This window comes from Gigantopelta aegis, chromosome 2, assembly GCF_016097555.1.
Source record: "Gigantopelta aegis isolate Gae_Host chromosome 2, Gae_host_genome, whole genome shotgun sequence".
Lineage (NCBI taxonomy): Eukaryota > Metazoa > Mollusca > Gastropoda > Neomphalida > Peltospiridae > Gigantopelta > Gigantopelta aegis.
In genome coordinates, this window is record NC_054700.1 from 49,524,792 (window position 1) to 49,540,307 (window position 15,516).

At 38.8% G+C, this 15,516-nt stretch overlaps 1 protein-coding gene across 1 annotated transcript in view; it reads left to right on the top strand.

Annotated features, from left to right (window-relative positions):
• Window positions 1–15,516, top strand: part of LOC121388841 (gonadotropin-releasing hormone II receptor-like) — a 184,169-nt gene that overhangs the window by 162,153 nt on the left and 6,500 nt on the right. Inside the window, exon 5 of the mRNA XM_041520359.1 lies at window positions 8,157–8,245. Within this exon, the coding sequence (XP_041376293.1) occupies window positions 8,157–8,245 (89 nt within the window). The remainder of the gene's footprint in view (window positions 1–8,156; window positions 8,246–15,516) is intronic.

Genomic DNA, 15,516 nt, shown 5'->3' on the forward strand with positions numbered 1-15,516 from the left:
AAACTAGGCGTTCGATGAAAAAAATTCTAGGCCATAGACTTTCACACGAAAATACGGGAGATAACTCTCATGTCTTATGCATTCGGCAATTATCGCTTAGCAAATAAACTGACAAAGTTACTTCATGGATGTCCGATACCAATGAATACATCTAAGATGTTCCGAAAAGTCGGTAACCAATTTATTAATTAACTAATTCGCACTTCTTTGCAAAGAATATATTAATCATTAAAGGGGCACTTACGACTTCCGTAAGGTTGCTTTGTGGAACGGCTGTAAAGTTTACGGTGCCAGTTGTAAAATTCACCGTAAGTCACTACAATTAACCTTAGCTACAATTCTTTCGTGGAACAGGGTCCAGGACACTAAACCTTGCAGTTCAGTATCCACAATTGTATGATGCTGATAGGAGATACGAGGGGAGGGGTGCAAACTTGCTACCATGGAGCATTTTAAAATATTCAAGATGGCTGTCTAAACACAGAACTGTTAAAATATGGGATACTTTGTCACATGATGAAACTGTTGGTGTCTGTGACAGTGTTTTAGGGGTCAAGGAATTCAGTGGGGACTACGCTCCGCTAAATCAAGACATTACATAATCATTTAAATCTAAAAAGGTATTCTTTGTTTTATACTAGTATTGGTTCATGAGGTGTAGCGTGAGTGTATTTCAGTCAGTATTGGTTTGTTTGGGTCATTACGTATTTACAGTTGAGTTAAAAACACCACAATGAAATAACGCGCAGTACTTGGTTTTACCTGATCAACATTGGTTTTTCTTTAGGTCAACATATTATTCACTGCAGTGCCAATAACGTCACTGAGCAATAATGTTATACGAATGCTGTACTGTAAACGTGACTGTGTGTAAAAGATCAGAACATGATTTTAAAATAGTGAATTAAGCCTGGGGAAGAAAATTCTATTTTTGTAAATCTTATGGCAATATCTACTTTTTTAGGTCATTCAGTACCAGTAAAATGAAATGAAATAAAGGTAGGAATGGAATATTTGTCACAGAGAAGTGTTGGTGTTTGGGGGATTTTAAATACGGCTGTATGATTTCTGACTTTACTTAACATTCGCGAACTATTTGATTGGTTCCTGACGTGACCATTTGGTTTACTGTGAAGCGCATAAACCAGTCCAATCTAATTAAAATTAGCTCCACTATTACATGTGGATCTAACAGCAGCCCGTTGGAGTGATTTGATTTAAAAACATTCGGGATTATGCCGAGGGTATACCAATCTAATTAAAATTAGCTCCACTATTACATGTGGATCTAACACCAGCCAGCTGGAGCTCATGTCCACCAATCAACACCTTACTTGCAGAATCCTGCCAGTGATTTAAAAATAATTTGAAAACATTCCGAATTATTCTGAGGGTATACGACATGTTTCGTGTGAATTACGAATGCCTTAAAACATGTTTTATTTTATACAATAAATAATTTGTAATGTAAAACTGAAGACTGATTTAGTTGGGGGTGGGTTTTTTTTATAAATAAATAAATAATTTTTAATGTAAAATTGAAGACTGATAATCCACCCCGTACGTATTGGTATGGTTCGCTGTACTGCGGCTACTAAAATAGACTCGCCCGATATTTTTAGAATTTGTATGCTCCCAAATAACGTTATAAAAGGCGAATTGTGATTGGTCAGTATTTAAATTATTATTTACAGACGAAATGTGACTACGCAGTGTTGTTAGTTTTAAATCACTGGCAGGATTCTGCAAGTAAGGTTTTGATTGGTGGACATGAGCTCAAACTGGCTGGTGTTAGATCCACATGTAATAGTGGAGCTAATTTTAATTAGATTGAGGGTATACGAAATGATTCGGGTGAATTGTGAAATATGCCGGAAACTAATTGCAATATAAAATTTTATATAAAATTCGTTTCAAGACGAAAAAAAACAAGCGTGATGGTATAGCCATAAAATCTGTTTATACTAGTATACAATTCAGAGTTTATTACTGCACTTTTCCCCCTGTTTTTTCAATGTTGAAATAGACCAACAAGTTCGCCTATTGCATAAATAGTGTCGCCCGATATTTTTAGAATTTGTATGCTCCCGAATAACGCTATAAAAGGCGAAGTGTAAGTGGTCGATATTTAAATTGTTATTTATAGATGAAATGTTACCTGGACATGGAAGTCCACGCAATGCTGTTAGATCTACTGGTAGACCAGTAGAGCTAATTTTAATCAGATTGAAACTAGTCTAGCGGACGTTTTTTTTCTGCTCGGTCTGGCTGAACTCGGCCCAAATATACCTAATACTACGGTACCTGCGTGTTCAGGGGCCCGCAGACTGACTTATTATGTCGGGGTTTTTTTAACAAGGGTACATTACGATTATTAGGTCTGTTCACTTAAATTATATTTTTTTTTGTTACAATGTAAACCTATGGTAGTATGGGGAGTCGTTTAATTTTGTTACAATATAAGTCCATGGTAGTAAGTGGGGTCGTATAATTGTGTCACTATGTAAGTCTATGGTAGTATGGGGAGGGGGGTATGTGCAATTTTGCCAGTTCCCCACAGCTGGTTAATCTGGCACTGCCCCTGTTACGTCAGTGATACTTATTGCGTGTGTGTGGCCTTCTCAGTCCACAAGTATTAGCCACCGGCTTGAGATCTTCTTTAATATTCAATATTTAAAATAGTTCCGATATTGCGACTTTAATCTTGTGCACACACTGCGTGATTTCATATGACGTTCATTGACAACGTCGCCTGAAGAAATAACCGTTATAAACTGCACTTAAAATATGAAACCTGTAGCCGAAATAAAAGTAATGATCCTTCCGCGAGGGGTAAACACTCAAAAGTGTTCAACTTTAATTTAACTTTCTTAAAAAGAAATATGTTAAGCACTTGTTCATTTCTTCATACGGTGGAACAAGCTATCAAATATTTTCAAATCATGTTAGGAAACGGCTGGACAGAATATAAAAAAGAGTTCTTGCAGTATAAATAAGTTGCGCTTTAGGGTATTAACTCTCATACTAATGTTGACAACATCGTGAAGTAGTCTGTGAAATATTTAAGAAGTAACCGCAAATTGGCACACTATATGTAGCGTAATAGTATTTTTAAAAAACAACAGAAAATATGTTTATTAGTATTAAATCCATTAAAGATACACGTGTAAATATTACAGTGGTATTTCAGGGTGGATCGGTGTTGTTTGTGTCGGGGGGGGGGGGGGGGGGGGGGGTCTCTTTTTTTTTCTTTTTTTTTGAGGGGGGGTGTTTTGGGGGAGGCGGAGTTTATTTGTTTTGTTTTAGGTTTTTTCTATTGTTGTTGTTGTTTCGGGTTTTTTGTTTTTGTTTTTGTTGTTTGTTTGTTTGTTTGTTTGTTTATTTGTTTACACCAGCCCAACCAGTGTGTCACGACTTGTACACAAAGCAGTGGTATGAAATTTCTATATAAAACATTTAAAGTGCGGCTTTTTGTTTTTTGATAATAGTAGTAGTAGTAGTAGTAGTAGTAGTAGTAATAGTAGTAGTAGTAGTAATAATAATAGTAGTAATAGTAATAGTAGTAGTAGTAGTAATAGTAGTAGTAGAAGTAGTAGTAGTAGTTATAGTAGTAGTAATAGTAGTAGCAATAGTAGTAGCAGTAGTAGTAGTAGTAGTAGTAGCAGCAGAAGTAGCTGTAGCAGTAGCAGCAGTAGCTGTAGTAGTAGTAGCAGTAGTAGTAGTAGCAGCAATAGTAGTAGTAATAGTAGTAGTAGTAGTAATAATAGTAGTAATAGTAGTAGTAGTAGTAATAGTAGTAGTAGAAGTAGTAGTAGTAGTAGTAGTTATAGTAGTAGTAATAGTAGTAGCAGTAGTAGTAGTAGTAGTAGCAGAAGTAGCTGTAGCAGTAGTAGTAGCAGCAGCAGTAGTAGTAGTAGCAGCAATAGTAGTAGTAATAGTAGTAGTAGTAATAATAGTAGTAATAGTAGTAGTAGTAGTAGTAATAGTAGTAGTAGTAGAAGTAGTAGTAGTAATAGTAGTAGTAGTAGTTATAGTAGTAGTAATAGTAGTAGCAATAGTAGTAGCAGTAGTAGTAATAATAGTAGCAGCAATAGTAATTTTAGTAATATTACTAGCAGTAGTAGAAGTAGTAGTAGTAGAAGTAGTAGTAGTTATAGTAGTAGTAGTAGTAGACGTAGTAATAGTAGTAGTAAAAGAAGAAGTAGTAATAGTAGTATATGTAGTAGTAGTAGTAGCCTAGTTATAGTAGTAGTAGTAGTAGTTGTAGTAGTAGTAGTAGTGGTAGTAGTAGTAGTAGCAGCAGCGGTAGCAGCAGCAGTAGCAGCAGCAGTAGCAATAGTACTACTAGTAGTAGCAGTAGCAGTAGCAGCAACAGCAGCAGCAGTATCAATGTGCGTCACAACTCGGTTTATGCCGACGACCTACTTTACTGTATAAAGGTTTGCGCATCTGTTTTCGTGGTCTAGATATTTAATCGACAAGTTTATTGAATCTCTCACCTGCGCATCTATTTTCGTGGTCTAGATATTTAATCAACGAGTTTATTGAATCCCTCACCCGCGCTGTCAGCCGTTTCCGTGCTAATGACGTCACCGGTGTGACCGTGTCTCCGGTATGTCAGTCGTGCCGTCTGTATGTGTGTCCTGTAGAGCGAGATTGGCCTTGTCCTGTCACCAGCCCTCGGCCTACTTCCCAAACCGTGCTAGGGCTGATTGGCATGCATTTAGGTTTAGATCATATTAAACATATTAAACACACGTGTTTTAACACCTCAAATTAGTTAGAAGTTTGTTTTGTTTAACGACACCACTGGAGCACATCGATTAATTAATCATCGGCAATTGGATGTCAAACATTTGGTAATTCTGACTCGTAGTCATCAGAGGAAATCCTCTACATTTTTTTCTAATGCAGCAAGGGATCTTTTATATGCACTTTCCCACAGACAGGAAAACATACCACGACCTTTGACCAGTTGTGGTGCACTGGTTGGAACGAGAAAAACCCAATCAGGTGGATGGATACATAGAGGTGGTTCGATCCAGCGACGCAGGCACCTCAAGCGAGCACTCAATCGACTGAGCTAAATCCCGCCCCTTATGTTGATAGCGTCACAGGATGAACAAACGTGACTGTTTGTCTTCTAAAATCTCTACTCTTATTTGATGTGGAGCTATTTCTCTTTCCAGCAAGTGCACCAAAGTAAAGTTTTAGCACATTGATTTTTTTTATCTTATCATCGGCTATTGGACGTCAAACATATGGTCATTCTGACACTGTTTTTAGAGGAAACCCGCTGTCGCCACATAGGCTACTCTTTTACAACAGGCAGCAAGGGATCTTTTATTTGTGCTTCCCACAGGCAGGATAGCATAACCATGGCCTTTGTTGAACCAGTTATGGATCACTGGTCGGTGCAAGTGGTTTACATCTATCCAATGAGCCTCACTCAGGGTTTGGAGTCGGTATCCCATGCCTCGATTGGGATCCGAACCCAGCTTGTAGCCTGTGCGCCTAACCACGACACCACCGTGCACCATGACTGGTATATCAAAGGCCGTGGTATGTGCTATACTGTATGTGGGATTGTGCATATTAAAGATTCCGAGCTACTAATGAAAAACAATGTAGCGGGTTTCCTATCTTTGACTATATGTCTGAATTTCCAAATAGCCGATGATTAATAAATCAATGTGTTCTAGTGGTGTCGTTAAACAAAACAAACTGCTAACTAATTTGAGGTGGTAAAACACGTGTGTTTAATACCGGATGCAGTCGGAACACGCCACATTAAAAGTCCTGACCTTGAAGTCATTAAAATATGTTTCGGACTAACATTAGCTTTTTGGCGATTACCATACTAAAAGGCAAAATTTATTGTGACATGAATTGTTTGGAGTAATAAATGTGTGAATGGATTTATGGATGTAAACCAGAGAAAATGTGCATGAAACAGCTTGAAGAAATGCAACCAAGCAGTTGTTGCAGCGATTGCATGCTTTGTGCAAGAAACATGGAATATTCGGGAGAAATCCTGTCCAGTGTTCACCTTGAAAGGCCAGATATTTAGTTGCACATCATTGCCACTCTGTGCAGCCTTCAGAAGTACAGAAGTTAGAAAAACACCAATAGTGAACTTTCTGATGCAATTTCGTCATGCCATGCCTCAGTGAAAACGACAGATGGCGAGTCATAGGGATGTTTGAATCTGGGACCTCGCAGCGTGACGTCGCACGTCAATTCAACGTCCACAGAAACACCATATGACACTTATGGCAACGATATCAACAAAACAACCAGGTCAGGGAGCGTACCCGTAGCGGCCGACCACCCGTGACAACCCCTCGCCAAGATAACACTGCAGGAACTCCGGCTGATCCTTCCTTAGATCTGGAATGGCATTCCCAGGAACTTTGTCCAGCGTTTAGTGGCCTCAATGAGACCACGGTGCCAGGCCTGTATCAATGCTCAAGGTGGACATACTCGCTACTGACTGTGTGAACTTCGCTCTGGACCCCCTCTAGTGATGTGGCTCGTTTGCATATGGCAGGTGCGCCCTTTCCATGGACTATTGCTCGTTTCGATACTTTCGGACATTTCTCTTTCCATGTTATAATGTTTCATACACGGCAGTAAAAACGTTTGTGTATCACAATAACTTTTGACTATTAGTATATATAGAGAATACTACATGAGTGGCTGTAAGATACCATTTATCTTAAAACGAGTTGTTTAAAAACCTATCTAATGAGCGAAAGATAAATGGTATATAGCGGACACGAATGTTGTATTCTATTTCTTACATATCCTGAAAAAAAAACATGCCTTTTCCAACGAAAACCTATTTACAGCCTTTGTGCTTATGGTTATCTTGTGCGTCACAGATAAGTTAATTTGATGTTATCTTGTACGTCACGGAGTGATCGATTCGACCGTTCATGTTTTTTTGTCATTGGATGGTATGACATTGGTGACCTGGCCATCACCTTCTAATATTTGCAGCAGCTATTGTTCCTTTGCTTCCTAATATCAATGTCTGTTTGGTATACTGTTCCCGCAGAGAGACAGATTAGCTAAATGTTGAAGAAATTGTTAAAAACAAAAATAGAAGATAAAACTCAGCTTCGGGAACAAACGTAATCCAATACCATTCTAGAGTACCGATATTAATCGATATGTTAATAGTGAACGCATAGTTGCTAAAGAAAGAAATATGAGGACAAAAATCGTTTCAGGATAACTTAACTCGATAGAAAAAACATTTATTTAACGGACAGTAATTTCATACATACAACATCCGATGATATCGATTGTATTTTTATTTAGTTCTGTTTTGTTAGTTTTGTATGTGTGGTGGAGTAATTTTAAATAATATAAATTCTCAAGAAGACGAAAAGTGATTTATGTTTGTATTTCAACCGATATCAGGTCTCCAGTTATAATATGATGTTCACACTACCTAGGGCCAACATGTAGTTCCATTACAGAGCCCTGGCCTGGGGTGTGACAGATCGTGTGTTCGACCCGTGTTACTGGATATCCCCTCTCCCAACGTGTGGTTATGTGGTGTTCCAATTACTGATCCATAATTAGTCTATCATATAACACACAATACCTTGACCGGGACGCGTGTACAGAAATGTATGTCTCTCATGTAGAGAAATGTATGTCAATCACCTTTTCATTTTTCATTTAAAATTATTTTCGTGCTAATATCCAATTAAGGTTCAAGCACGCTGTCTTGGGCACAAACACCTCAGCTATCTGGCCTGTCTGTCCAGGACAGTGGGTTAGTTGTTAGTGGTTAATGAGGGAGAAGAGAGTGTAGTGATCTTACACCTACCCATTGAGTCGTCAAAACTCGCTCTGGGTAGGAGCCCGGTACGGGGCTGCGAACTCTGTACCTACCAGCCTGATGCCTGATGGCTTAACTACGACACCACCGAAATCACCTTTATATTCGAATATGTGACATTGTTTTGATAGACGCCAATATTTCCATTTGGCCGTATCTGGCGTTGGGCAAGAGGGTAGTTCCACTCCACTCTGTTCCGGAAAAATAAATATAAAAAGTTTTAAAATTACGCTTTACAGTTTAATGTCTTTTCTGTTTGGCAGTAGATGACTCTTCATTCTATTTTTGTTTCTATTTTCAGAGACACTGCCAAAAATATTGACCCTAAGATACAGAGGGGCTTGTTCCTGTTTGCCGTTTCCAATTCCTGCATGGATCCTATTGTCTACGGTTAGCCTACGTTCTTTTTATTACCTCATTTCATCATGAAGTTTCAGCTTTGAAACAGAATCTGTTTGGGGTTTTTTGTACTGAAATTAAGAACACGGCGAAAGTCGCTCCATGACAACGTACATTTAATGGTTATTTGCTAAATGATCGTACGGAGATGGACGGAGACATCAGAATAACTATTTAATGGGGATGTGGGCTTTTTTTTAATGCATATAATATATTTCTTAGTATACACTGCCTTTTATATCTGCTTTTAAAGGTTATCGCGTGAACAAAGTAATGTAAGTGAGATTGGAATGCGACTTACACGATCACTTAACCGGCCTTGGCTTCGGCTTACATTTAAAGAGTGCAGGTACTGGGTTCGTATCCAGGTATTGGCTTCAACCCAGAGTATCTTTGTTTGTTTTGTAGTTTTGGGGTTTTTTGGGGGGTTGTTGTTTTGTTTGTTTGTTTGTTTTGGGGGGTTTGGGGTTCGATAACACTAGATTGCATTGGTTTAGGAATATCTGTGTGTGTGTGTGTGTGTGTGTGTGTGTGTCTCTCTCTCTCTCTCTCTCTCTCTCTCTCTCTCTCTCTCTCTCTCTCTGTCTCTCTCTCTCTCTCTTTACCGGCATCGGTGGCGTCGTGGTTAGGCCATCGTTCTACAGGCTGGTAGGTACTGGGTTCGGATCCCAGTCGAGGCATGGGATTTTTAATCCAGATAACGACTCCAAACCCTGAGTGAGTGCTCAATGGGTAGGTGTAAACCACTTGCACCGACCAGTGATCCATAAATGGTTCAACAAAGGCCATGGTTTGTGCTATCCTGCCTGTGGGAAGCACAAATAAAAGATCCCTTGCTGCTAATCAGAAAGAGTAGCCAATGTAGTGGCGACAGCGGGTTTCCTCTCAAACTCTGTGTGGTCCTTAACTATATGTCTGACGCCATATAACCGTAAATAAAATGTGTTGAGTGCGTCGTTAAATAAAACATTTCTTTCTCTCTCTCTCTCTCTCTCTCTCTCTCTCTCTCTCTCTCTCTCTCTCTCTCTCTCTCTCTCTCTCTCTCTTGACGTTAAAAAGACTGCCACCACTTGCTGATAATCTCAATAATTCGGTTCAGTTCTTTAAAGTCTAAGTTGTTTGCTGTTACATTTAATTCCTATTTATACTTGCAATTGCTTTCTGCACATTCGCATAGAAACAAACCTAAACCCAAACAGATTTCATATATAAATACATCATCTGAAATGCAAGAAATTTTACAGTTCAATTTTAAACAAATCTCCGTAGCTTTTTTCGATTTTTTCCCCTTTTTTATTTTATTTTTTATTTTTATTATTATTAAAAAATTTGTTTGGAGTTGCGCAAATCCATAATATGATATGTTTCATTGAATTATTGGTGTAGGCGAGGAAGTGGGATTTTGCAGGTATCTAATATCCCTATTACGTGCGTGTGGAATTTAACACAATGGCGCATTACAAAAAAATCGAGATATCATCCAAACCTCCAACTCGTCTTCCACCCACATCACTAGAGCACTTGCTTGTGCATTTAAAATAATCTATACAATTCATGGCTATAACCTCACCTATATATTATCTAACTTTTAATCACGTTTACGATAATAATCTCAAATAACGCCCGAAAGGTCTTTATTTTACATAACATTATTTCAAAAAAGAAAAAAAAAAAAAAGAAAAAAAAAATACCCTAATTAATTTTTTCTTGCATTATGTTTTATTTCGGTATACTCAGGCCGTCAAATGAGAGCATACGAGGAATTACTGTACAATGAAGACACACATAATTCAAAATAGCTATACACACGTTTTTTAAATGAAGACAAGCGGTGACATGATGATCAAATATAGCAATAAGATTTTTACAACTCAGTATTTTAAATAGTATCTAGTGTCTATGGTTTACTGAATTTACTTGTAATTTCAGAAATGAATTTTGAAATTTTAAGGAGGATCCTACTTTACAATTAAATAGTTCTTTGAATTTTAGTGTGCTAGGTTTTTAAAAAATAAAAATAACCCTTTATAAGCCTTTTGCGTGTGTTCACAAAGTAGAAAGAAAGAAATGTTTTATTTAACGACGCACTCAACACAGTTTAGTTACTGTTATATGGCGTCAGACATATGGTTAAGGAGTACACAGATTTTGAGAGGAAACCCACTATCGCCAATACATGGGCTACTCTTTCCGATTAGCAGCAAGGGATCTTTTATTTGCGCTTCCCACAGACAAGATAGCACAAACCATGGCCTTTGTTGAACTAGTTATGGATCACTGGTCGGTGCAAGTGGTTTACACCTACCCATTGAGCCTTGCGGAGCACTCAATCAGGGTTTGGAGTCGGTATCTGGATTAAAAATCCCATGCCTCGACTGGGATCTGAACCCAGTACCTACCAGCCTGTAGACCGATGGCCTAACCACGACGCCACCGAGGCTGGTTTACAAAATAGTTACATTTAAATACGTACAGTGATATTTATCTTTAATATCATTTCCTTCTCACAATGTACATAATCTTGTTTTCGACTGGGGTACTAGAAGGGTCCTACGGGCAACCTAAGGAGACACCCAGCATCAATAGGTCTAAGTATCGAGCTACTCTCGACTCACTAATATCAAAACCTATACGTAGCTCCTGACTTTATCTTTCGGTCGACCGTTCAAAAATGCGCCAAATTTTCTTCATTCAAAACGCGCACCCATTCCCTTTGGCTAAATTCCGACCGCTCCTTCCAAATTCAAAAACCCATAGCACCCATACACCCACTCCACCTGCTACCGGCCCCGGCCGGACTGCTGGTGCTCCCTTGCACCTTCTAGTGCAGGTGGTCCTTCCTTCCACCACTCCCACTTTTCCTGTCCTAGAAGGAGGAGCCGGCCAGGCCGGCACCTGTGCCCAGGACAGGCGTGCGCTACAACAGCTTGCTCTGAATGTGCACGGTAAACCCTCTGACCTGACCTGACCTGGGTGTACTATTCCAGCGTCCTGTTTTTATGGGTAAATAACGATTGCATGTGCTGAATTTCAAAAGTCTGGTCCACACTTTTACGGATAATTTAATAAAGTAATTTTGAAATTTTAAAATTTGTTTAAAAAAATTAAATATGTTTTGCCTTTGGCTGGAGACACTATGTTATTATGCCATCTTTATAAGTGATGATCTAACGGCCTTCGTTTCACACGTTCAATTTGTAGTTTTATGGATAGGAACTTTGTTAAACATATAGATATGGAAAAGACGTATTTTAAGGGTTTTTTTTTAGCCAGTTGTAGCTGTTCCCATTTGCAATAGAAGAAGTTTGTTTTGTTTAAAGACACCACTAGAGCACATTGATTTATTAATCATCGGCTATTGGATGTCAAACATATGGTCATTTTAACACATAGAGAGGACAGGATAGGATAGTACATACCACGGCCTTTTATATACCAGTCATGGTGCACTGGCTGTGATGAGAAACAGCCCAATGGGCCCACTGACGGGGATCGATCCCAGACCGACCGCGCATCAAGCGATCTTTTTACCACTGGGCTACGTCCCACCGCCCCCCCCCCCCCCCCCCCCCCGCCCATTTGCAATAAAGTAGGAAATGAGATTTGCTTTACCTATACTTGTCCAGAATCCTATAATTCTTTGATCAATAATTAGTTTTAGCGGCGTTCTACCAAGTTCCCTATAAAAGATAATAACGGGCGTACATTTCTTTTTTACCAGCAATAACCGTCTCACAAAATTAATGTGAATATTTTCTATTTTCGTATCCCCAGATTTCATAGCCATACAAATAGTTTAAGCTTGCAATCTATTGATAAATTATTATCCTTGGCTTGAGATAAAACAAATCACATTGCTTTAGTTGCAGACTAAATTTGTTTTGTCGAGAGAAAGTTAAACCTAAATATTTGTATTCTTTGACGACAAACATTTTACCAAGCTAAATACAACAAATGTCTTTTGGGCAGGTGATTTTAATTGAGTTTAATGGCATCGTCAGAATTAATGTTTCAGTATCTCCACGTAAAATAACAAACACGACGATTCGGTTATTGCACCAACTGCGTTTGTTGGTTCATAGCGAGTAGGGCGTGACGTAGCCCAGTGGTAAAGCGTTCGCTTGATGTGCGGTCGATCTAGGATCGATTCCCGTCAGTAGACCGATTTGGCTATTTCTCGTTCCAGCCAGTGCTCCACAACTGGTGTAACAAAGGCCGTGGTATGTACTATCCTGTCTGTGGGGCGGTGCATATAAAAGATCCCTTGCAGCTAATCGAAAAGAGTAGCACATGAAGTGGCAACAGCGGGTTTTCTGTATCAATATATGCGTGGTCCTTAACCATATGTCTGACGCCATATAACCGTAAATAAAATGTGTCGAGTGCGTCGTTACATAAAACATTTCCTTCCTTCCTTCATAGCGAGTAGAGAAAATGATGTTCGTAGCAAGACGTTCTGTCGAAGCCCAAAATGTTCCAACTGCCCAATATGTCCCAATTGGGACATATTGGGCTGTGCTTGGGACGTCTTGGGCCAAGGGATGCCATATACTTTGTTACATTTGCTTAAATCGTTCAAATTGGGTTTTTTGTTTGTTTAACGATACCTCTAGAGCACATTAATTAATTAATTATTGGATGTCAAACAATTGGTAATTCTAACACGTAGTCTTGAGAGGAAACCTTTCACATTTTTCCATTAGCAGCAAAGAGTCTTTTGTATGCACTTTCCCACAAAAAGGACGGCACATATAAAAGTCTTTGATATACCAGGCATGGGCCCCGGGGCAGGACGTAGCCCAATGGTTATGTGTTCCCTTGATCTGCAGTTAGTCTAGGATCGATTCTGTCGGTTGACCCCGGGGCAGGACGTAGCCCAGTGGTAAAGTGTTCCCGTGATGTGCAGTGAGTCTAGGATCGATCTGTCGGTTGACCCCGGGGCAGGACGTAAACGAGTGGTAAAGTGTTCCCTTGATGTGCAGTGAGTCTAGGATCAATCTGTCGGTGGACCCCGGGGCAAGACGTAGCCCAATGCCTCCCCGACCATCTTCCGCCTCCAGAATCTGTTCATGCTGGACACCACCATACATGTGACAGCTAATACCAGTTAAAGCCATTAAAACAAAAATGTCGTTTGCCAATATAATTTCTATGCAGTATTTCGTACTGGAAGAGAGAAAAGAAAAGGAAAACTTACATTAAAGTAGCAACCTCGCCTCTCCATCAGATGACACCTTTCACTAATGTAAAACACACTACTAGTTTAGCTCCTTTTTTAATTATTAAAAATTAAAACTTTAAAAATTATGGCTACTGACGACCTACCGCTAATATATATATATATATATATATATATATATATATATATATATATATATATATATATATATATATATATATATATGTGCGTGTGTGTGTGTGTGTCTGTGTGTCTATGTGTCTATGTGTGTATGTCTGTGTGTTGTGTATGTCTGTGTGTGTATGTGTGTCTGTATGTTTGTATGTGTGTGTATGTATGTATGTATGTATGTATGTATGTATGTATATACATACACTGCTAGCGCCGATCCACCACTTTTGGGATGAGGTTACTAAAGTTCAACAAACAGAACTGTGGACCGAGATGGGAGTTGAAGTCATGTTCCTTTGTTGTATATGTCGTCATTATTTCTCTCACCTTATAACCGAGATGGGCACATGTTGGAGTGTCAAACTGTCACCAGACGTCTTTCACGGCTCCAACGACATCATTACAAACATATCTTGAATCTGACCTACTGAATCAACTATTCCAACATTCCAAAATCTTTAACATCACCTAGTAGTTGCAAATAATAAGATCTCCTTAGACATAATTTCGATTAGCCTCACTAGGCCATCGGTTCTGAAATTGCTGTTCCCTTAATAAATTTCTTTATTAACTCTTCAAAGAGAAATATCTCGTTAATCTGATTGGCTTTCTATAACTTTACACGACGTGGCACACATCATTCCATGAGTTCGAGTTTCGTGCATCATTTAAATTTTAAACTACAATCTCGAGTAGGTCTCTATTTGTAGAATACATGTATGTATCAACAAGGGTAGAGGTCTTCATTCTCATGACACGCCATCCTTCAATTTATACTGGCTTGGTCTTTCAAATCTAGGACGCATCTAAATGCGTTTTTAGTAGTATTGATGGGCAGGTATTGTAGTACACTGGAGTAGCGCTCGCTTAAGGGGCGGTGGGTTTTCTCGTTCCAGCCGGTGCTTCATACGACCGGTATCTTCACAGGTCGTGGTCTTGTGTGTGTGTGTGTGTGTGTGTGTGTGTGTGTGTGTGTGTGTGTGTGTGTGTCTTCCTCTGTCTGTCTCTAGCTCTCTCTCTCTCTCTCTCTCTCTCTCTCTCTCTCTCTCTCTCTCTCTCTCTCTCTCTCTCTCTCAGCAATCTAGGTCACATACAAACGCAGTGTTATTTTTATAAAACAGTAGCTGTGTTTGTGTTTGATATTAGTATTTCATAATTTGAGGTGAAAGGATGGGACAGTTTTATCGCAGCTTTAAACAGTTATATACTGACCAACAAATGAAACGCAAATACATTTAGTTTTGTTTAATTCATTTAAAATTATTCATTAATTTAGTTTTTGTATCTATTTATTGTCAGTTCTTATGAACATTTTTCGTTCAATTCGGGTGCGTGTGCAGGGGGCTCGGGTGTAAAAAAAATATATGTTTGAATTGAATCTTCCTTTTTTCAATATATTGTCCGGGTTAGCTATCTGGGCTGTCTGTCGAGGATATTGGGTTAGATATTAGTTATTAGAGACAAGAGGGTGTAGTGGTCTTACATCTACCCATTGAGACGTTGCGAACCCAGTACCTACCAGCCTTATGTCCGATGACTTAACCACGACACACCGAGGCCGGTAATGTTATCTTGATATGTATATATATAAATATATGTCTATATTAAAATAGTCGCATTTCTTGTGTTGGTCAGTATATAGTTATTGGCACGTTTAATACTTTGTAAACACAAACCATTTTGACATCAAAACGAAAAGGAAAGGAATATTCATTTAAGCACATCCCAACACATCTTTAAATCAACAGTTACCAAAGGGGCAGTCTCAACGCTGCACAATGACCACAAATAATGTTGTTGTATTGTTGTGACATATAACGATTATATATAAGACCATACAAGAATTTACAACCAAATTTCACACAACACGAAAATCCCAAATGGGAAAAGTTAAATATTTCATTTATGGGCG